Below are 25414 nucleotides of genomic sequence, written 5' to 3'. Positions count from 1 at the left end.
TGAATAGCAGACGACGTTTAATGTATGCAAAGAAGGAAATAAATAAATTCATCGTGTTTCTGAAGACAGAGCTTTTTCGCATTATTAATGAGCTTTCACTTTTGTTATCTTATTAGACTAAGACAATTTAGACAAGTAGAGTAGAGAATAATGTTACAAAACGTTATCCAGATATTGAAATACGGAATACATCAACATAGCAGATCATTCCTACTTTCTCCAATAGATGCCATGATATGTCATGGGCAGTGCTCAAATAGGTCTCGGGGATGTGCTTAGAAGGATGTTTACACATCGTAGACAATTTTACGCAGCTTGTAAATATAACCTTGTTCTATGGCCTAAATGTGAATGCAAGTGTGGAAAAGAATTAGTGCCAGTATGTCAAACTGAAATATTTTAGAGTTTTTGCAGTAGTTTTGGTGCTAAGGGAGTGTTTGCGGTAGACAGGCATCTCACAAGTCTATCGTACTGGCTACCGACGTACAAGGCCCTGTAGGGCCAGGGAGTAGGTTACCGTCGAGTAAAAAGTCTCGAATGGGTGCTAGTGAGGGTGGCAAGGACAAGGATGGAAGTGGTGCACAGGGACCAGCGCCAGTGGTCAGCCACACAACTCGAGGTGGTTTACGTATTTACAAAATTGTTGTTCTTGGCGATGGGGGAGTTGGCAAGTCAGGTTAGTTATTAATCCTAGCTAACACACATTTACCAAATTAAATAATAGACGCATGTAGTACAGCGGACATAGTAATACACGGGTTTATCTTTATATTACAAGTTAACGAATAAATTCAGTTTAGCCTCGCCACTATTATTTATATAATGGTATATCGAACAGCAACTACAGTAACGTAACTTAGATCTAACATATTTTATAAGCTACTGAAAGTTAACGGAATTTATTCTGAGTTAATAGTAATGATGGAATCGATGGTCCGGTAATGTCCCTTTGTACTCGATTTTTTTAGTCTAGCGACCCTTTGTACTCGAATTGATGTCTGGGTTTTCTTCTATAGGTGATATGTTAATGGCTGAATTTTCTACCATCATACAAGCTTGAATTTTAAGCCTGAATCCAGTAGTAAAATGAAGGATCACTGAAAAACGAAAAATATATCAAATGCTTATCCATTGACGCCCTCGTTGTACACGTTTCCAAACATAGAAGAATAAATGTATGAAGTTAAATTACTTGATATAGACGTACCGGGAGTGGGCGTGTAGCCGGCATTTCGAATTCGATACAGCGGACGTCTAGTTCGACGAGCAGTCTTCCCGGCCAAGTTTCAATCTGATCCCACTCCGAGTTCGAAAGCTAAGAGCTAAAAATTCCTCTATTCAGATACATGAGAAATGAATTTTTACGTTAATAGTAATGGTAATAACACACACACAATACAAAGCATTATATCTCACAATCAAATAAAAGTAGAATTAACTTATCCTACCCTAATTAAAAAGTAAGCCTAAAGAATTGAATTCCTATGTCAGTGCAATGTGTTATTTTCGATAAGGATAAAACTATTCGCCAGGTAAGGCATCTAGTAACATAAAGAATATATTGTGTTGCCACTACCTTCGCTGACGCGCCTCCTCTCTGTGGACGCACCCTCGCGCGAGCCCACCAGTTTCACCCTATCCTTACGCGGATTAGATACAATTCGTGCTTTTTAGCGAGTACCTATCACAGGTTGGTTCATATTTTTTGCACTGTCATTATTACGACATATATCCATGCGCTGTATTTAGCCTATATCCATAACGGTTCGGCGTTCCTGAAGTGAATCTAGACCTACACCCAAGAATGCAACTCATGCACGTAAACAGCATGTCCTTTAGCAAAACATAATCAGGACATCAACTGAGTTCAAGTAGACTTATATACGAAGTATTTATTTTCTCTAATTTCTATGCGACGGTCTGCGATACCCCATCCGACAGATTACGAAAGTTTATTCAGTTTTCTAGACAGCATATTCACGCTTCGCACTTGATTGATTGGAGGATTAATAGAGATACTTCTCACGTACGTGGAGATAGGGAGCGTGATAGCTCAATGATAAGAACGCTCACATGTGGTACAAGGGATTTGGTCCACTTTCGTTAATTATTAATCTTTAGCCTACAAGGCGTAAGTGTAGAACATGCAACTGAATAAATAGAACGATTGTGAGGATTTATAGGTGTTATGTTGCGTACAACCGCATCTAAATTGTTATATTAGAGCGTTTATACGCAACATGTAAGAATACATTAAAAAAATTGATACACCGCCTAGTGTACTATTGGGGTGATATGTGGTCATCACATCGCCTCTCCTTGCCGTTCTAGCTTTCCAGACCGGAGTTCGCTACTTCTTTTTTTTTTTTTACTTATCTCTTCAATTGTTCTCATGGAACTGAATGGACGCTTCATTGCCAACAACGTCTGGCAAGTACAAATGGTCTGCCGTCTTTTCTCTGACCAGATCTGACACAGCTTGATTTCGCTAATCTCACGAAAAGCCGTATTCCAATCAGTATGTTTAGGACACTGAGTAAGGAAAATCTAGCCGTCCCTTGAAACTTGCTTATTGAACCATCATTCCTCTTCCACAAAGAATTAGTAAGTCACTATACGAAAATATTTTCTGCTTAGTGTATTGTCAATGGAAAAATTGACTCTGGATTCTTATTATTGCAGATTAATATTCGTGTTTCTCCGAGGCGAACTCGTTCTCTAAATTTGCTAACTTACGAGACACCTAGGTTATCAATTGTTCAGCGCTCTTTGTTTTACAGACTGGCGCATGATTACAATACAGTTTCAACATGTGTCAATATTTTCATTTCTGAACGAAACTAGAACTAGAACTAGAAGTTGAAGATAATATTGTAAATTGAATTCTCTTATGCTGTTCAGTTTTAGTCAAATGGCCTTGTGCTGTATGAAACTTAGTAAATAAATAAATAAGTAATAAATTTAATTTTAAAAAAATATATAGTTTAAAGTTAAAAATTCACAACAGAAAATATGACTTTATAGTGATTTAATAAGTGCTGTGTGGAAGAAGCTGTTCTGGGTATTTATTTCACGTAGTTTTCCGCTATAGTAGTGTAGCAGGAGGTCCCTATAGGACTGGCTTCCCCCAAAATTACTGTAGTTTTCAATAGGAAACGTTCATAGACCATTATTGGAAACCAGTTACAAACTTGAAAGTCGAATAATTAAAGACAAGACAGCGTATAAGAAATGTAAAGTGTGATCTCCTCGCTGATCTAGTGGGTAGCGCACGTGTCTTTGGTGCACATGATCCCGATGGGAAAAGTTCAAATTTGAACGCATTACGGTGGTTCGGATTCCAACCTAAATCATGGATTCACGTCTTGCATTGCCTCGGTGCTGAAAAGGGACACTAGATTTCAATAAACAAATAAATAAAAATCATGAAGCTTTGATACACATCTGTATATACACGATAAATTGTTAATTTGCTCAGACCTGATCTTTACAAGTCTACACGTATGTGAAAAATTGACCCGTCAAGTTCCATATGAAGCTCGGTATACAGCTCCTCGTTAAAAATAAGAGGAACCCTGTCCCAGCGTTTGGAAAATTCTCGTTTTAAAGGCAGACACAGACACACACACATTATATATATATATATATATATATATATATATATATATATATATATTCTCCAGTTGAGACAACGTCGTCTGTAGTTCCTGATCGTATTACAAAAATACGGTTGAATTGAATTTCCTGACAGTATGTACCTAGAGGTAGCTTTCTATCATGTCACTTTGATTTTTTTAATGGCGTATCATAAACAGAATGCGGGGGGGGGGGGGGGGAAGGGGGTAGAAATTTCGATCAAAAATAGAGTACCGGTATTTCAGGCGAAGTTATTACGATGAAACTCGTTAAATAAATTCTTCACTAAAAGTAAGCTAACACGTGTCCCATCGTTTACGAAAGTCCAGTGTTAAAGGGGAGAGGGGTTCAATTCTATTATTGTTTTCACCACATTGAAATCGACGTGTTCAGTTGTTGGTGATCGCATCACGGGAAAGCAACTGACCCATTTGAAATGAATTGTGGAACATAGTAGTTACTCAACCTGCATTTTTTTTTTATCATGTCACCTTAAGAGGCCTCATCACTGCGAAATTAAAATACCGCTAATTTTACAGTTAGTATGTGATATCTTCAAATAGAAAAAAGGTAATCGAAAAGTGGAACAAGACCTCCCTAGACAATATTATTTTGCGTGGGATACCGTTATCAAGAGTCACTTATCTGCTTTCCATTTGCAGCCATTCAGAAAATCGGCATTTATTTTCGCGTTTCTAAGTAACTACAACCGCAAAGCTACTCGGTGACTCGTGATAACGCTACCTCATGCAAAATAACGTCGTCTAGGGAGGTCTTGATCCACTTTTCGATTATCTTTTATCTATTTGAAGATATCACATAATTACTGTAAAATTAGGGGTATTTTTAATTTCGCAGTGATAGGGACTCTTACTTAAAGGTCTTATCCTAAGGGAGTTAGGAAGTTCAAAATTTATTCCTGAAATTTCGGATGGGCAAAACCGGTTTTTATAAAAACCGAAAACCGGTTTTTATAAAAACCGAAAACCGGTTTCTATAAAAACCGAAACCCGAAAAACCGACATTTCGGTTTTCTCCAAAACCGGTTCGGTTTTCACCGAAACTGGTTTCGGTGAAAACTTTTCGAAAACACATAAAACTATTTCTGTGGAAATGAATTCGGTTTCTGGAGAACAACGAAACACCATTCTGGTCAGAAATAGAACAAATTTTGAAGAAAACCGGTTTCGGTGAAAACCGAACCGGTTCCGGTGAAAAACTGAAACCGGTTTTTTTGGAATTTTTCAAAACCGGTTTCGGTTTTTCTAAAGACCGAAAAACCGGTTTTTGTACCCACCACTGCCTGAAATAGAATATCTGAAGAGCTTTGTCATTTACACTCTCATTGAAATTCGTATCCTGATGAGGAAAGGAGAGGGTTCAAATTTTTTCCGTAAACCCATTCTCTCTGTGCGAAGAGCAGGCATTTCGGTTAGTACTTAATATACCCTATTTCAATTAGTCATTACTGTAGTATAATATTCTAGTTTAATTGTATGTTTTCTTGATAGCATATCCCATAAACTTAACGAAAAGTAGAATTAATGTCCTGCTAGGTTGCTAAAATATTACATTTACACCGGTTCACTCGTTCAGTTAATTCATTAACTTTGATATTCAGCTACTGAAGCTGAGGGAAAGACTTTAAAACATATCAATCACTCGCAGAATTCGAGTCGAGGATACTCTAATTATGAAGTACGACATCGATACTACCCTTCTTCTTTAACCTAAAGGGCATAATGTGGGATGTTAAACTAAAACATTTCATTTTACTTTTCATCCATACTACGTTGTATCATATTTATAACGTAAAATACATAACCAAATACAGATCAAGAGCATTGAATAAGTTTAATTAATTAATTTAATTGTTGTGCAGAAAAGGGATTTCAAGAGAATATAAGGAGCAGTTGTCGACTATAAATAGATGAATATTACTGTGTATAGTCCCCAGTCTTATACAAGATGTCCAAAAAAGAATGTAACTTTTTCAAAAAATTATTCTCAGGCTCCCTAATGTGATATTAAAATCCTTTATGTACAAAGGCAAAGTAATATAAAAGAAAGAGTTTTTTTCTTTTTTTAACTTACCTTGCAAAGATTCAACGTGGCCCTTCGTGACATGGCAGATAACTAGTCGACAGTCCATTTCCTCCCATACTCGAATCAACATATTTCTTGTAACGCAGCAAAGGCTTCTGTAATCCAGTCTCGCAGCTCTGTCAGATCTCGAGGCAGTGGTCTTTGACAAAGCCCCTTACAAAGAAGTTGCATGGTGTTATGTCTGGAGACCTCGGGGGCCATCTCAGCAATGCTTCATCATCAGGACCAGTGCGACCTATCCAACGCTGTGGGAAATATTCATTTAGATACCCTCTTACGTCATTGTAGAAGTGGAGTGTGGAGCTCCATCCTGTTGGAAAATGAAATCTCGAGAGTTCTCTTTAAGTTGTGATATCATCCATATCTGGAGCATGTCATATGTGAGTTTTCCGTACAGTTCTTTGTGCAATGAACGATTACCATAAAGCTTCGTTCTCCACATGGCAGCAACGAGGTTCAGCTTTGGAGAATCTCTGATATACTCAATGATTCACAGATGATGTTCTGAATCCCAGATTCGAGTATTGTGCTTTTGACTTTGCCGTTAATGTGGAAGGTCACCTCATCATTGAAGACTACCCTGTCCCTAAAATCATTTTCCAGGTACCCCAACAAGTCTACACTGAAGACAGTGCGAAGTGTTTGCAAAAGTTACAACTTGTTGCTTGTGCCCAGATGCTTTTACCTGTCTCTATGAGTTGTGTATGCCAACGGCTAATGGAGTTCTTATCAAGTTGATCGACCTTAAACTGTCGCCGAAGTTGCGTCTAACTTTAATAACCAATGTTGTTTTTGCGTGTTCCACAGCACAAAATGCCTTCTATTGTTGTGTGGGTGCCATCTTGAAATAATAATGGTCTTGGGAACGGCGGGTATTTCAATCAAATCTTCGAGTATTTAATAGCTATCCCTGTCAGTAACACCCCTCTCCACCCACTGGGCACCTAGGAAAAAAATAATAAAAAAAGAATACAGTCTTTTTCGGACACCCTGTACTTAATATTCTAAACATGTTTTGAAATAGATAATATAATTCGATACAGACCGCAAGGAAGACATTATTAGAATAATAAACTAAACCTAGTATTAATAACGTTTTTAAAGTTCAGTACTTAACTAGAGTAACTCTTTAGTAGAGAATCACTAGAGTAATAGTCTAATCGGAGGCATTTCAACCATAAATTTTCGTCATTATCGGTACGTATTTAAAAATACATAAATAAGTAAATAGAACTTACTTTGTTCGAAGGATTATTTGTCGATGATTCGAGCACCGGCGATAATTTCAAGATAAAATTGCCTCCCTTCTTCAGTATTTTAATGCTTTACAGATGTTTTACAATTTTGTTCTTTCCTTACATAAATATGACTCTTTACAATATTATGGTGCATATTTTTGTCATACAAACTTGAAGTGCGTTACTGAAAGATATTTTTCTCACTTGTTTTTAGTTATCTTTAGTTGAAGTAGAGAACTTAAAGTGTATCGATTTATAATTGTAAATAGTGTTAAATATATAGCCTATAAAAAAAAAATTGTACACACGAATATTTAGCTATTTTAACATTACTTGGTTATAGTGACTACGCGGATTCTTCTGTATTGGAAACTAGATTGTGTCAAATCTATGTTGTTTCGTTTAGTTCACAAGTGGTCCACAGTGTTTCCCTTCACTAGTATAAGGACGTAACGAAGATGCAAACTTGTACGCATTATAGGTCTGAAAAATGGAGATGATTTTCTCTTGAAATATATAGAATATCAAGGTTAGTTTATTATTCAGATAACTTATTCTTTTGATATAATTTCAGAGGGAAAATTTGCGACTGAGAATCGAGCCCAGGTCTTCAACTTATTGTACCAGTATGCTATCCAGTCCTTTCTGAAACTAGCCATATATTTTCCCGCTTGAGGGCGATGTTGTATGTTGATTGCACACATTGAGATGTTCGTTCAAAATAGTCACTGGGTTTATTAATCACAATTTTAGTAACAGTTCACGTTATTTAAGATGTACAACAATTCCATCAACAGAGAAAGTGTGTAGCTGGTATTGGAGAGGACTCAGCGACCGGGATTCGATTCACGGCCCAGTTACAATAACCGTGTGCATGAGTTTTCGAGGGAGTTCTTCCGCTTTCTTTATTCCACCCTATCATTCATTCTTATCATCACAGTCTCCTTAAGCCTAAGCGACATAACCGTGAGACGCAAGATTAAATTATTTCCTTTTTATCATACCTATTTAATCGTTAATAAATCAGATTTCATTATATGTTGCAAATATTATTTTAATGTAATACCTTCGAAATTTTTTGTATTAGTGTTAGAATGATGCATTTAAATATACATATATATAGGGCGTGAAAAATCTTACTTGCAAGTACTAGTCAGCCAAAGAATCTAGCCAGACCATTTTGCAGTCACAGTGTGTATACTCGCCAGTGGCGAGCAGGCGAGTGGATTTTTCAAACCCTGTATATATATATTCTAATACTTGCTAAAAAGTTAACAAAGTATTGTTTTTCTTTTATAGCACTGACATTGCAATTCGTCAGTCACAGCTTCCTTGAATACCATGACCCAACTATAGGTAAGAATATACGCTTTTCAAAGTATAATAACGAATTCAAAAATTCTTTTCTTGCAAAACATAATAAAGCTGTTGCAGTGTCTGTAAATTATAAATAAATAAGTAAGATAAGACTAAACAATTGTAAATAAACGAAAGAATAAGTCAAATTCTTATTTTTATGGTAGATGTATAATAAAAGTGTACTTTTCCAAGAATATTGAAAAGTCATTTTTAGGTTACAAAAGTGATTTTAAGAACAAATATCAGCATATGGAGTTTACAAAGCATTTTGCAGCTATGATGAGCTCTACTTCTGCCTGACGAAGATAAATATTTCCACCTGGGAAAAGAACATTCAGAATAGGTGCTTCTTCTGGACTATCGAGATATCTTTAAGCTTTAAATCACAAAGTCAAGGTTGACGCACTTCAGAGTTTTTTACTTACTGAAATGATTGTATTTCAATTTTTCTTTATCAGAACTAAAAACGCAACGTAAAATTTGGGGAGAGGGAACCTTGATAAGAGATGAGACATTATCATGAGCAGCTCCGTCGAACACCTATTATGAGGAAATAAAATATTACAACGTATATAATGCATTATTCTTCATTTATCTCTCTATATAAAAGAAGTCCTGACTGAGTGACTGACTTACTGATCAACGCCTAGGCCAAAATTACTTAAGCTAGAGCTTGAAATTTGGAAATTATATCGGATTTGTTACATAAAGCACCACTAAGGAATAGTTTTGAAAATTCGACGAGTAAGTAAAGAAAATGGAGGTTGGAATTACTATAGTAAGAGGCCCATCTGTTAAAATTAGAGACATGAAATTAGGTATTTCGAGTTTTCATTTAGAATAATTAAACACGTGTTTCAGTGTTTCTTGTACTTGATCTAGAAGGAAGTAAAAGGATGGAGGTGATTCACAAAGATGTCCATACAAGGTGTTCGAATTTCCTGCAAGACCAGTCATTGCGTTGAGACGCAGCAGGAAGAACGCAAAATATTTCCTGCCGTAATACGTGAGAGCATTTGCTTTTCGGATCTACTGGTGTGATGAATCACCATTTTTATTGCATTGGATGGGTATGTATGTGTTTCAGACCTTATACACGATGTCAACAGTGCAGTCTAGTGGCGGTGAATGTTAAGGCGTGGGGCATGGTTACATGGCAAGAACCATGTCCTGTAGTGGTTGTAGAAGAACGCAATGATTAGTGCCCGGTATCGCTGTTTTCTGACAAACTGAGTTTATTCCATTGTGCTGCACTTTTTACCGCATAGCGATAATGCACCTAAGTGTCGTGCACGCCCAGTGCAGGAATGCTTCAAGACTTCCATCATCGTAGCTCTCGAAATTCCCGGATCTCAGTCCTGTTAAACACTTGTTGGACGCTATGGAAGGGCACATTCAGTTCCTTAAGACATTCCACACCTCCGTTTCGACATCGAAAACTCGTATTGCTGGTTATTCATACCAGGAGACAAGTGCATACATCTCATCTCATAATTACTAACAGATGCTGTAGGATACGCTTTAAAATAGAACAGTGGACTTACTTTGTACTCGTCGGGTACGAAGTTCAGTTCATTGTTCTATCTTATTTCATCCTCGGCACTTCAGATCACTGCTATGTACGGAAGACGAATGGAGGACTTACACGCTGTTAGATAGGAGATCATATTCAGTGATTGGTCGGTATATTTAGATATAATATAAAAGGAAACAGTATGTGGTATTCTGTAGTTACAAAAACACAAATAGAATTAAGTAAGATTAAGAATATTTCTCTCGTGGCTTGTAATGTTTGTTGCTGTTTTTCTTTCAGAGGATGCTTATCAGCAGCAGGCTGTGATTGATGGCGAAGCAGCTCTTTTAGATATTCTTGACACTGCAGGACAGGTGAGTTAGCCTTAAAGTTGAGAGGCTAACTAAGAGTTAGCCTGTATGAATGAATTCCAAGATGAATTTATCTGAAATCGAACCACCTTTTGGAACTGAACTGAATTCAAAAATTTAGAAATACGCCTATGCCAATATACATCATAGCTCGGATAGTGCAATAGTACTTCATAGTCTCCGTGTATCTATTACACATTGCATACAGCACATCGAGTCTGTGAGGAAGTAGAACATTTTATTTGATTCTGAGTGCAATTTCTGTAATATCTTAAAGCTCCGTCGAATGTCCAAGAAAATATCACAAATTAATAGAAGCTAACCACACTCAAACAACACAAGGTCTACTACTCACAATCCTTTTAATGGTCGAACATCCTTATTGCAGTGGTTACTAACTGGTGCAAAATTTTAGAACCTAAAAGTCATGAGGCATTCAATAATTAGTTAAAATCAATTTGAGACAGATTGTATCACTCAACACATCTACTGGTAGCAACCATGCTCAGTCTACGTATAGCCACTACTTTATAGAAGCTTATAGAGTTACACTATTATAATTTGTAATATGACTACTGAAAATTGAAACAAGTGTGTCACGATATCGGGCCCAAAAGAGGTTGGAAATCTCGTTTCTTGCTTTTCGTTGTTATTCATGTGTCATCCTGGGTCTTCCGTCACCTCTGTTATTAGATCAAGGCATCCACTATTTTATTATGTATTCTGCTATTAAACTTGATTCTTATGGAAAGTCTAGTATCAAGTTACATTGGGGATGTTTTTCTATAGGAGATTTTTTTTTTCATTAGTAATAATATAATCCCATTACTTATTCAAGCTCCCTTTGTCCAAGCTTACTTTCGGGTACTTTGCTCTAATAAAATAGAATTCATAGACTAGTCTTTCTAATAACGAGAACGTCTTATGTAAAATGGGTTGAGTCACAGTGGTTTAATTCCATTAAATTTTAACAAGACAGTGCATTCAGCATTGGCTTAAAGATAAGAAATTATAAATTACTTGGAAATATCCAGGATTACTAAAATATTAGGACTGTGTTTGCTAACAAATTATTTCTCTTTTGAAATGCACGACATGCTAGCTATACTCCCCTAAATGAAGGTCAGAGGCGACTAGGATGTGGAATTCAGTGATCCCATTACGGAATGCCAGATGTGAGTTGTGAATAACGAGTGCAAACACATTTTGATTTTTTGTCTCATCGGCATGTTTATGGACATACTTACTGCCAGAAATAGAGTAACGACTTTCATTTTTGAATTCTACCGTCCTGCATTTGCCTTACCACTGAACTCTCTTTCAACACTACAGAAGACGTTCTCGGCAACAAGTATGTGTAAGAGAGAGAAACCATGAACATAGAGTTGCCTCCAACAATCAATTGTTCACTCTTCGTACAAAGAAAAAAAAAATGTCTGTGGTTGGCCTGACTCCATTGACGGTTACCTGTTTGCGTTTACGGCGGCCTGAAGGATCCTTCCGTCCAAACTCCTCGGTGCATGGCAGCGGCACTGGAGGTATGGGAAGTATATTGTGGTAATTTGTATATCATCATGTACAAAGAAAAGAAAGGCCACTGACACATCATGACTCCACGAGCGACAGTTGTATGGCCGGCCTTTCATAGCTCTACCATACGCCCGCGCCAGAGATCACTTAATTGCACAGTAGGCTTTCGCTGACATCGTCCTGACATTGCAGACATAGACTGGTCCACACACAAGTGCGCTTGCCATGCTCAGTCTACGTATACTTTATAGAAGCTTAGAGTTACACTATTATAATTTATAATATGATTACTGAAAATTGAAACAAGTGTGTGATGTCTTCAAACTAGTAAGAGCGTCATGCTGAACTCAGTCACTGCAATCAATCAACCTGCCTTTTATGGTGGCTGGTATGCTGGTACCTTCAAATTGAGTTCAGCATGACCGCTACAGATATTCCGTTCGAATCGAGTGATGTACATGGGAGTTTTTTAACTGAGTTTCTATAAGTGTATTTGAGATAAAGTATACTTACCTACACTCACTGTGATTACCCTATGAAATTCAGAAAAATTGGGCGCTAGTGCTTGAATATGATAATTTAGCCCCCGATTTGGATTTAAAATTTGTAGTTTGACAAAGATGTGATATAATTTATTTAGTTACTGAAAAAATCTTGAAGTCAGGATTATTTGTATCATCAGCTTGGATGGATCACATAAATCTATCACATGATAAAGTCGTTTCGGACTATTTTTACGCATATTTCTGATTTCCTGATATCTTGGTCATATTTATCTATCTCATTGTTATTGTACGTAGAACCCGGAACGAGGACAAACCTTACTTGTCTATTATAACTATGTGAAAAACTATGGCAGTCTTAAATGACCAACTTTGGAGAATCTAATATGATTTTTCTTTTAAATGGTAGGACAACTATGACACATGGTTAAGTGATATATGAGATACAACTCCAACAAATGTTAGATGTTATTTTACATGGATTTTGATGTTTCATCCGTGTCTTATTTCGCTGATGTTTCCAAAACCCATACCCAGTTTGTTACTTAATTAAATTATTTGTCAAAAACCTATTATAGGTCATATTCTCGCTATATTGGTTTTTCTTTTTTTTAGTTGCGTAAAAGTATCGCTATTCTGTACGATTTCAAGCTAACCTATTTCACGAATGTAAAATTTATATAAAGGTACAATATAGCCTGGATATTATATGTGTACTTCCGTCCCATAGAATTTGTTTAAGTAAATAATAATAATAATAAATAAATAAATAAAATAAAAAATAAATGAAATTTGTGTATCATTTTGCAGGTAGAGTTTACAGCCATGAGAGACCAGTATATGCGATGTGGTGAAGGCTTTATGATCTGCTATTCTGTAACAGATCGACACAGCTTCCAGGAAGCAGTGGAGTATCGTAAACTTATTAGTCGGGTGAGAGCTTCAGAAGATATACCTCTTGTACTTGTTGGGAACAAATATGACCTTCAGCATCAAAGAAAGGTAATTATATGTAAGCTTCTGAGCTTATAGAACTTCTTTAACCTCATCCGGTCTTCTTCGTTATGAAATACAGAATGTATCAGGAGAAATTGCAGATATTTCGTAGAATAATGGTTTTCGAGAAAAAAGACAACACCAATAGCTCAGGACCCACTGGATGATAATGTCGAGACAGACTATGATGATTAGGTGAACTTAGCGTCTGTGCTACATCCACATTATCTAGATCCTCCCTACACCCGGGAGAGTGCGCGACAGTGGGGAAGCAATGTTGTGTGGTTACATCATCGCAAACATGTCTGTGACTTGCTTTCAAGTGCTTACTCATGCCAGCCGATTTGACAAGTGAAGAATATGCTGACACAATATTTGTTGATTGATATTGTAATGTAAACAGCCACCAAGGAAAACTGTGAAGAAATACAGGCTGCTTTTCTGACCCGTAGAATTCAAAACTCCGAGTGTTGAAAAGGGTGTACCAGCCATACAGGAGTTCGGAAGAGTGCCCAATGCTGGAATTGCTTCGAGAGAGAGAAAAAGAAAGAGGAGAATGGTACTTCAGACATGCCAGCAAAACACGTAATTCTGTTAAACGCAACCCAGTATTGTTCGTTGGGATCGGGGTCGGGTCCCACATGACAGTATGGTGGGTATTAGTGGACGAAGGGCTACATCCTTGTAATTTCCAGCGAGTACAAAGCTGAGTGAAACTAATGAAATCTTGTACTCGGTGGTTTGAAATCAACATTTATTCGTCAAATTTTGTTCACCAATGAGTTTATATTTACTAGAGACCTTATCAATAATTCCCACGATGAACATAATTGTAGTTTATCTTAAAGAATGTTAAATATTTACCGACGATACAAAAATTATTTTCGTAACTTCTCTTTTGCTTATAAAGTATTTAATTAGCTTTTAATGGCTAGTTTTTGTTTTTTAAACTCGAAGGGGGAAGGTGCATTTTCACGTGACTAAAACTGTCTGCCCAAAGATACCGTTGCCAACTGACGAGAAATTTCACCGTAGTGTCAACCTACATTCGTGCGCACATTAGTATTGTCACTTTCACTGATTTCAAGTACGAAAAAAGGTAACACAAAAAGGAATAAAAGTACGGCCAGAAAGAATTGAATGAAATCTTTCTGATTTTAAGAAAAAGTAAAATTTTACTTCCATCTCCTTTGCTTTTTTTTTTTCCTCTCAACCAAAGAAAAATATTTTAATCAAAAAAGGAAAGAGAGAGGAAATGTTGTTGCAGCTTAACGCGAGATTCGAACAACTTGTGTCCCCACCGGGAATCGAACCCAGGATCCTTTGATTACAAGGCGGCGAGCGTAACCACTCATCCACGGAGACACTCTGAGTAAAAAGGCAGTAATAATTTCAGGAAATGGTCTGCGGGATGTTTTTTCAAGTACTTCAGTTTTATTAGGTCTATTATTATTATTATTATTATTATTATTATTATTATTATTATTATTATTATTATTATTATTATTATTATTATTATTATTATTTAACCAAGCTACAGCCATAATCCATATCTTTCCAAAACGATTAACTTATTTGTATTAAATATAAACGCTAAGTGTAAAACTTCTTAGGCCAAACACTGATTCATGAAGTGTTTCTCGGAACATCTGAGTTCGATTATTAATTATATATAGGCCTATTTATTCCTCGTCGGGAAGGAAATTTCAGCGAGAATTACTGCAGGACGCATTTCATATTTCTTTTATCTTTCGTGCATTGAAATTTCTTTGGGAGTTCATAATTGACTGATTTCTGTTGGTTTTCATAATAACATTGGTTTCAGAAACTACACCAGGAAATAGAGAGACAGTTTGGTGCGGTGGGTGGGGCCAATAGCTTACCCACTGTGTCGTCTATTGTCGCGCTAGATGACTCATGTCAGATTCCAGACGAAATTCTTCTCTGTTGTGTCTTTGCTATTGTGCAGTGTGTGGCGGAGTGTGGTCTCTGAACATTCGGCATTTTCTTGATTGTGTTCATTTAATTACTGTGCTGTTCTGGGAGCAAAATCGCGCCGTCTGTGTGTGCATAGGTGCGTGAGTGTGTGTTAATATATCAAAATGGAAGAAATTAACAGCCAGCACCTCTTTTAAGCGTAAGAGTGGTCAAGTGTTGAAGAGCAAAGAAAGGGCTATTGTTATGAACGTGTTTAATTATTTAAAGCAGAAAAACCCGGGTAAAAGTATAAGTTGGGTTGGGTTGTGATGATGATGATATGGAAGGAATTGATTCTTTGGAGTGCGATTGATTCAATGTGTTAAGTTGTTTATTATTATTATTATTATTATTATTATTATTATTATTATTATTATTATTATTATTATTATTATTATTATTATTTGTTAATCGTTTTGGTGTGGATTTCTTTTTTTACTACGTGAGTTGGCAACATCAGTCGGCAGTATAATAAAAGCGCGATCTGTTCTGCATTTGTTTTTAATGCTTAACTTGGCATCGCTGTTCTCATAAGACCAACAGTCCACTCTTAAGTCTGGATAAGCTATAATTCGAGTCTATCGAGATGGCGAAGGTCGAGTTTAGGAAATAAGCTAAAAAAAAGTTAAGGAGTCACCTAACTCTACCGGTTATTCATCTCCAGTTTCATCCGCTTCTACATGTAGTAGTTGTAAGCAGAATCTCCTAATGCGTGTAAAAAGTGTAAAAACTTGCATTTCAGAGGTTGTTGCCCAGCCTGGGGGCAAACGATCGTTTAAATATTTCGGGTCGGACCATTTCGCACAGCGAAGTAACGTCAAATAGAAATGGATCATATACAATCTGCCCCCATTTGCCGGACGAAGAGGATGCGTTAAACATTCTAGAGAAACATAATATGAAGGACTTAGCAGGTGTCTTGAGGTTAGATACTTTAGAGTGGGATGAAGACAGGGAAGATCAGGTTTCAGACAAGGCAGAAGACTTGGGACTCTGGAAAATGTTTGCCATCTCACAAACATCCTTGATACAAGAAAGTCAGAAAGAAGATTTTGAAGTCCTTGCTAAGAAAAAGACAGCTGAAGATAATTGAGGACAAGCATTGTTCAACTCTAACAGAGCACGCTAGAAGAAATTCGAAGAAAAAAAAATATATGTGCTTGGGAATTGAGAAAGTCAGTGAAGAAGACATACAGATCAAGACTAAGCGGAAGTCGCAGCCAAAGAAGAGCAAGAGAGACCAAGAGAAGGAAGAAGCAGTACAAGGGAGAGAGAAATTAAGGGAGCCATTCCAAGAAAAGGAAGTTATCACTGGGGAAATAGAAGGGACAGGGACAGAAAATTGTCAGATATTTTAAAGTATATCCAAGAAGCGAACAGGAAGAAAGGTGGGAAGATAAGAGACTTAGAGGATAGGATAAAGTTTTTCCAGGAATTGTTAAGGCGCAGAAAAGACTGCGCCAAATATATGTTAGTTGTACTTGTGTATAATAAAGGGCACTTACAAACCAAAGAACATTTAGACTTATTACATGAAAGTGTGACCAACTGACTCTCGATAAGCCTAAAGAAGATAATCTTAAATTATCGGCAGAGATACAGCTTTAACTATTATATTAAGTCATTTAAACAAATACCTTAACTTCTAGCTTCAATATATATATTTTTTGACTAATTACCCTTGAATTTACACACCATTGTGTGATCCACCGATCGTGCTTTAAATGATAATACTCATTTCCTCGATTGACATAAGTGAATATTATTTTCAAAAATTAACCTTGTAATATATTTCTGATGTAAAATCCACAAAGTATAATATTTGCGTCTTCTTCTGATACAGCCTGTATACTTTTGTAAATTAAGATAGGCAATGAAGAAGGAATTATAAGATACCATGTTTGCGATTTTACATCATCACGAGGCTGCGGTGGCTCATTGTACAGCGCTCACTTCTGCTGCATGAGATTCCTACTTCGATTCAGTTCACGCCAAATGAACTTCCTGGTGGACAAACGTCGTATGCGTAGGTTTTCCTTCTCGGGGTTCTCCCACTTCCCTCACTCCCACTCCACTTTAGTCTACAGACCATATCCGTGGGGCGTAAAACTGAAAGATTTTTTTTCTTTTTAATCATCATCACTTTCTACTAAGAGTAAGATAAATGTATATAGAGAGAAAACACTGAAAATAATAAATTGTTTACCACTTACTTAATGCAAATAATTTAATAATGTTCGTAGTGTTAATATAAGACAAGAAATTTGATGCATACGTTAAAACTGTAATAAGCCTATTTTAGATTAAATACTGAGAAGCCATCCACCACTTTTTTTTTTAATTTTTAAATACAGTATAAGCTTACTTTCTTACTGTAAATATTTATTATGAGTCAAACTTCCTGTATTTGGAAAATACAATAACGATACGTTCAATTTTTTGGCATCTGAATACATTTACAAAGAGAAACAAATAAACATACATCATTATCTGGCTTATCTCTCTGATTATTATCCATTACCGAACCAGTTTTTTTTTGGGGGGGGGGGGGGTCTGTAGCATTTGAATTTTTCATTTAAATTGTTCTTTTTCTTTCAAGCTTGAAGTTTCAGCACGTTTCGAAATTTTTAGAGATAGTTTTTTTTTATTATTATTTATTTATTTATTTATTTTTTAATAAAGCTTTTATCCTATCTTCTACTTTTTGAATGATTCTTAGAGCTGTTCTTAGTATCTCCTGTAGACATAAAAAAAAAAAAAAAACCTGACGTTCGGTGTGTTTTAAAGTTTTTCCGTGACTTACCTTAATTTCCCTGATTTTCAAGGTCAGTGTGAATCCTATACTACTGGGAGACACGGTGGCTCAGTGGTAGAACGCTAATCTTTGATGCAACGGGATCTTGCGTTTGATTCGACACTGATAGGAGGGTAGTATGTAAGAAAAAAATTAGAAAAACAGTTAAGTAATTCACTGTTCAGAAGAAACCCTTTATGATACAAGTCAGAGTATAATAATTCCTCTGTAAATATGATAATATTTATTTTTGCTACTTTCTTTAAAGGTTTCGCCTGAAGAAGGGCAAGCTTTGGCGCAGCAATTTGGATGCCCATTTTTCGAAACTTCAGCTGCTCTTCGACATTTTGTGGACGATGCTTTTCATACGCTTGTACGAGAAATTCGCCAAAAGGAGAGAGAAAGGAGATGCCAGTCAGAGAAATTAAATAAACACCATAGCAAATGGAGAAGGTTTAGAAATATATTTACAGTAGTTTTTAGACGGAAAAGACATCACCATTCGCCCTAGTCATTTATCCAGAAGACAAAACTATTTTATGGTCAACGATTTGTAAATAGTTTATATATAATTCAATGTGATGAGAATGTATGTACTGTTCAATAACTAATTAAGATTGAGTGTATTTAATATTTGTTTATATCAGATGGTCTATTTTGTTAATTTTACTGCATTTTTACAGATTATATTTATTTTTATTTCACATCACAACGATATTAATTTGTAACTTTTTATACGAGGGAAATTATTTTTAATTGTATTTCTCTTTCGTACTGGCCTATGAAGAATTAATTCATGGTAGAAGAACTAGAACAGTTACCAGTGAGTAGAACTGGAACAATTATCAGCGAATTTTCATTAAACGCAGCTATGAATGGCTTTAATTATGTTCATTTTTAAGAGGGTTAATGTGTAGGATCCATGTTTCGAATTGATAGTATTTTATGTACCTGTTCTTAGGGTATGAAAAGGTAATGTTATTTCTTATTACCGGCAGAAACTTTTCAAGGTTTGGTCTATTTGAAAAAGTTCAAAGATATGCTTATTCTTTTAAACTTCTATCTTTTGTTTCAAAATATACTCGTATATTATATTAAAAAGTTGTTTCATAGGCGTGTTCCTTGGAATTTGTTAATTTAACGGGACAAAAATAATGAAGCTTTTGAAACCTTATTGGGTAGAGCAAACTAGGTTGAGTGTTCCTTACTCAGACTTATTTTGTTTCTTGTCGTGATTAGTTTATGAACTTAGGCACTTCCATGTTACAGAACTTTTTATGAAAGTTTAATTAGAATTTTAAGTAGAAATCTTCCCTATACATATCAGAATTATCTTGCCTCAGGTTGGAACATTAGCATCCGTGGAGAACTAGGGTTTTGGGAAAAGTAATAAAATAAAAGTTCAGATTTATGAGTCTGACGAGAGTGAAGAAACCTGGAAAATATCAAGCATTGGTATTACTATTCGAAGTACACTTTCAATATTGAATTCATCTGTGTTAGGTACTATTTCATTAGGCTTTCCGTTTATTGAATATGGGTGACTATTGTTTTTGAAGCTGTAGAAAAGTTTGTTATGCATGTGCACTGCACATTAGCACAATAGAACATTTACTGCTTTTATTAGTTACCTGATATGAGAACCAGGTTTAAGTATCATTATTTAGCGAAAATGCTTACAGGATATCTACCTTCTCTTGTAGTGAGTAAGGTAATGTTTTTACTATCTTCTGATTAGTAAGTTGTTTTCCACTCTCGTTTCAAAGTTTCTGTGTTGCAGTTATATTTATGGAATGCCGAATATACTCTGGTTCCTATAGTTGTATTTAAGAGACGAAACATGGATTCTGCCATTCACATTGCTAATGTTGAAGTCTAATAGGGGTATTCGTCATTGGGTATTGGTTTATATTATAGACACACGAACTATTTTATAATCATACACTGTGTTTCTTTCTAAAGACATTTACATTATTTGCTATTACGTTAATGCGTGATAAAAGATGAATAACTTGCTGTTAATGACGTGTAATAATTTATAAATTATACTCAGTTTTTATTTATTTGACAAACTTGCTTAATTAGCTTTCAATTTAAAATCGTGAAATTAAATGCGCGACATATACAAGAGTTGTTATATGAAAGCGCAGTAGTTTTAGATGAAATTTACTAAAGGGGTACATATGATGTTTTATTTACTATTTCACGAGCAGTTAGCTTCTTTGACCATAATTACCCGTAAAACTAGTCAGTTATAATAGGTAATATTTTTATGTATTCGTGGGTGACTTTTTTTAGTGTATGTTTTTTGTTTAAAGATGACAGGAAAAATAATCTAAATTAGTATCGTATGCCAAACAGTATTTTTATTTACCTAATTTTGTTTTATACATTTATAAAGATAAGTGTTGTTAATGTGTATCGAAGTTTACTATATAAACCCAGTGAGAAATGTTCGTTACGGGAACAGCGTATCTTTTCGACATAAGTTTCATGATCGTTGTCTTATTGAAATACCGTCTGTCACCATAAGTACATACTTAGTTGTAAGTGAAATGTATTAAATTGAATATGATATATTTTAACATTTTGCAGTAACATCACAATATTGTACCCGTACAATGAAAATTTACGTGGATTGAGAAAGACTCGTGTAAATCACCACCGCAAGTATGCACCCGCCTCTGTGTGTCATTTATCATCATCCTGTAGTCTTGGATTTGTTTAAATATTTTTTTTCTTTCTTTCTTAGCGTAGGAAGAGCATAATTTTCTATACATTAGAGGAAACCATATTCAAACCAACGTCTTTTCGTGGCTAACACGCATGCTTTGTGTGTGTGTAGTTCTGTATTTGATTCCTAGGGGGTAGTAACCGCAGATACAAACCTGATTAGAAGTTCGGATCCCACTTTAAACAGTAGGTCCCGATTTATATAGCATTGGTGCTAACGGGAACAGTAAATTCCCATCAACGAACATACGTATTCAAATTGATTAAGTTATTCCGGTTATTGGTCAAGGAAGATATCGGATGGGAAATCGGACTTCTGTTTTCTGTCGAAGTGATATTACTAAAATATAATATGATGTGATTGAATTTAATATATTCCACTTACAGCTAACATGGAACATCTGTAAAGTGTTGCACGCCGATTTCTACGAAATTTTGCAGGTAGAGATACTAGACACAAAATAAAGTGACCTGTATTTTTTCGTTGCTGCGGAAAAACTGTTTAAATGGGCCTAAGCCCCTCGCGAAATATTTTCAAAAAACCTCGAAATCTCCAAAAGAACATGAGCAATTTGCAGAAAAAGGCGTATACACATACTAGATAGAAAATTAAGGAATACGGGTTTTTTCTTTTGTGTAGGAAATTGTTGCAGGGGGAGCAACGACCCCTATTCAAATATCTCCAAAAATAATGACAGAGGCCAAAATCGAAAAAGAGCACAAGCGATTTAGAGGAAACTATGCATGCAGACACTGAACTTAAAAATAAGAAATACGTATTTTTCTTTTGTGCGGAAAGACTGTTTGAAGGGGATTAAGCCCCTTCCGAAATATTTTCTGAAAAGCTCTAAATCTCCAAGACCTCACAAACAATTTGCAGAAATTTCCAGCATATATTTCACATGCCCAACATATATTTCTGGGGCCCGTTAATCTTTCTATTACGAGCCAATGTATATGTCCCACTCATGGAGAAACTACACGTAAAAGAAACAACTTCTGAAACGACATACGAATATCTTACGTCTCACAGACAGGAAGCTGTTCAAGTGTCATTTACTGAACAAACAATGCGAGAGATGTGCATTCTGAAGAACCGTTTCAAAGGTTGAGTGCATATAATTGGGCAGCAGAAGATATCTAACTGTATTATGAAATATGTATAATGTTATCTTGCAGTAGCAATCCTACGAGGTGGTTATGTTCATCGCTGCATATGATAAGTTCGAGGGATAGTAACTTTATCTGTGTGTGCAAAACATATGACCGATAATTGACAAGGCGATGTACAGATTCTGAGAATGATACATGAATGCCACAAAAGAACACTTCAAGATAATGAGGCACACGTGCAAAATGAGATATCAATATCTACTATTTGTACACAATATGTAATCAAGAAGTTAAGTACATTGCGTCACACATTCATGTGTGTATGATATAAATTAGTTGTTCCGTCAGCGTGTTAAAGAAGAGAAATCCACCATGAATTCCGCTAACATTCTGCATTTACTGTTTGTTGCTTTTGAAGTGATACATCGACCAGAGTCGTCAATAACAGCACAGGAAAAGGATACAGCACACATACTGCAATGCTTGCTGGAATACTGGATGGACAATATGGTTACGTTGCACACAGAAGAAACATTAACATTAGCATTTGCGAAGGACGACAGGGAAGAGGACACCGCCCAATATTCTTCTGTGGATGACGACGTAGAAGAGTGCGATGGCGGCACAACCGTACATGGTCAAGCAGACATCACCTTTGCATACAAACAAAAGACTGTCAACTACTAGAGAAGTGGTATTAAAAGACCGCTATCCCTTCGATCCGTACAAGCAAAATTTAGAAAGGTAACCTCAAGGCAGCAGCTAGAACGCTGGGAAAAGCAAGTCATTAGTGGAGGAACACGGAAGGATAAGATATCGCAGGTGTCTCAAGACGTTCTTCGGCAATTCCAGGACGCTCGTGAGGCACACTTTCCAGTACACGATGTTGATCTACGACGATGGGCTCTGCAGGCCAGGAATAGATTTCGCCTTCCATCATTTAAGGCATCAAATACCTGGCTGTGGGAGTTTAAAACAACACACAAAATCGTATCGCGAAAGGTGAAGCAATTTATATCTACAACACATACGTCTGAAGCTAAAGGGGACATATTGAGAACCGTAAATGCCTTTATTGATAATGTAAAACATCATATTATCCAATTCGGCCCAGGTAATATGTACAACTGCGAACAAAGTGGTTTCCAACTAGAAATGCATAGCGGTCGAACCTTGACTGCTCAGGGAATGAAGAAAGTGTAAACAGTTGTCCAATCCGTGAGTGCGACAACACACAGTTATACAATACAACCGACCATCTCTGCCGATGGTGCTTTGCTGGCACCATTACTCATTGTTCTGAAGGAGCCAACTGGTGAGTTCGGTCCACGCGTGCACAACACTGTGTTTCGCCCCCGTTACGTATACCTTGCCGCCTCAAAATCAGGAAAACTCACAAAGGAACTTTACCGTCGTTGGCTAGAGCACGTGTATTTTCCTACAACACAGCGTCAAACAGTTCTTCTATTGGACGCTTGGAGTGGACATTGTGAAAATACCCTACAAGCCATTGAACCGGAAGAATACTGTGCTACTTACAATACCTCAAGGTTTAACTTGCAATTTGAATTGGGGTCGTTGTTCTCCCTGCAACCCTTTTCTCACACAAAAGAAAAAAAAAACGTATTCCTTAATTTTCTATTTAGTATCGGTATACGCCTTTTTCTGCAAAATGGTTCGTGTTCGTTGGGAAATTTCGAGCTTTTTTGAAAATATTTCGGGAGGGGCTTAGGCCCCTTCAAACTGTTTTTCCGCAGAAACAAAAAAATACATATTTCTTACTTTTAAGTCTAGTATCTGCATGCATAGTTTCCTCGGAATCGCTTTGTCGATTTTGGCCTTTGTCATTATTTTTGGAGGTATTTAAATGGGGATCGTTGTTCCCCCTGCAACAGTTTTCTTACACAAAAGAAAAAAACCCGTATTCCTTAATTTTCTATCTAGTATGTGTATACGCCTTTTTCTACAAATTGCTCATGTTCTTTTAGAGATTCCGAGCTTTTTTGAAAACACTTCGGGAGGAGCTTAGGCCCCTTCAAACCATTTTTCCACAGAAACAAAAAAAAAAAAAAAAAAAAAAAAAATACGGGTCACTTTATTTTGTCTAGTATCTACCTGCAAAATTTCGTTGAAATCGTCGTGCAACACTTTACGGATGTTCCATGTAAGTAGTTTTTGTGTTTGTATTTCTGAACTTAATATATACGATGTGAGAAATGAAAAAAAAAAATTATAAAAAAAGAACTAAACATGTAACCAGATAGTTGTAATGTGTTGAAGAACACAAATTGTTATTAAGACCCAGAAAATTAGTATCCAAATGATATATCTATGCTATTATGTTTATTATTTAATGTAAATTAATACATTATATTGTAATGTTCTATAATTCTATAAATGAATTGCAGATCAGAAGAAGGATTACCACGAATATAAAAATAATCTGTTCATTTAGTTACAAACAAGCATAATGGTGATTGTGTACAGTTTCTATGCGATAACTGTTAATGCTATGCATAAACTATACTTTGTTCGCATATAATTGTAGTACATGTACAGTCATGATCAAAAGCTCTAATTAGTCAATTATAATTGTATTTTTTATAATTTTAGCTGACTCTTCATTACAGTGTTATTTCTTTGTTTTCATTTAGATAATATGCTTTACTGTTTAAAATATGAATGCAGACTAAACGTTTTCGAAAGCAATCTGAAGAAAAATCTATGGTACAGAAAGAGAGATCAAATGGGTGAAAAGGCAACAAAATTTCACAATATATATTTTTTCTGAAAATAACGTTGATCATTAGATGGAAATGACTAAGATGAGTAGACGTCGCTAGCATGAAAAATACCCGCGTGGTGCATATAGTGTTAGTTAGAAATCATTGGAAAACAATAGGTTAGGTTGGCCGACAATAACATGGGACATCATCATCAAATTTGACCTGAACTAGGTGGGCAATCAGATTAGAGTGGACTTCAGAGCATATGTTTCTAATGATCAGAACAAACATTTATTATGAAGAAAAGGGGGAGAGCACTAAGTAAAAGAAAAAACTGTTGTTAGATATCAAATTACCAACCCAGAAAGGGAGAGAAGTCACTAACTATATCGGTAATCGGATTTCGTTTTACAGCGGAGAGGTGAGTTGTACTTTTTTACGATTATGTACCAAGGTTAAAGGAAAAGATGATGATGAGATGGATGATAATGAATAGTGATGAAAGTGGGAGAACCCCGAGAAAACCGATACACATTGTGTGTTTTCCACAAAGTCCACTTGACAGACCCACTACGAGCCAGGTGAGCGCTCTACCACTGAGCCACGCAGCTCTAGTTGTACTTTCTCTTAAGTCTAATGATGTGTAATGTGTGCCATATATGTTATGTTAAATCATGATTGGTTTGATATAGAATAGAATGAATTGGCAGGGTTTTGGTTTTGAGGGAATCAATCTTCGATTTTTTTTAAACCAATATAATTATATATACGAGGTGGTATCAAAATGTTTCGATACTAGTTCTGTAACACGCCAACAGA

The 25414-nt window shown here is 36.0% G+C and overlaps 1 protein-coding gene across 1 annotated transcript; it reads left to right on the top strand.

Annotated features, from left to right (window-relative positions):
- On the top strand, nt 1-23392 carry Ric (Ras-related protein interacting with calmodulin). The gene is made up of 5 exons (XM_081746693.1): nt 1-676; nt 8280-8336; nt 10153-10226; nt 13067-13258; nt 18292-23392. The coding sequence occupies exons 1-5, from the start codon at nt 538-540 to the stop codon at nt 18532-18534; spliced, it is 705 nt and encodes a 234-aa protein (XP_081602819.1). The 5' UTR covers nt 1-537; the 3' UTR covers nt 18535-23392.
- Nucleotides 23393-25414: the final 2022 nt, after the last annotated feature.

The sequence above is a fragment of the Thermobia domestica genome, chromosome 2, assembly GCF_964235325.1.
Source record: "Thermobia domestica chromosome 2, izTheDome1.hap1.1, whole genome shotgun sequence".
Lineage (NCBI taxonomy): Eukaryota > Metazoa > Arthropoda > Insecta > Zygentoma > Lepismatidae > Thermobia > Thermobia domestica.
This window is presented reverse-complemented; position numbering and strand designations above follow the sequence as displayed.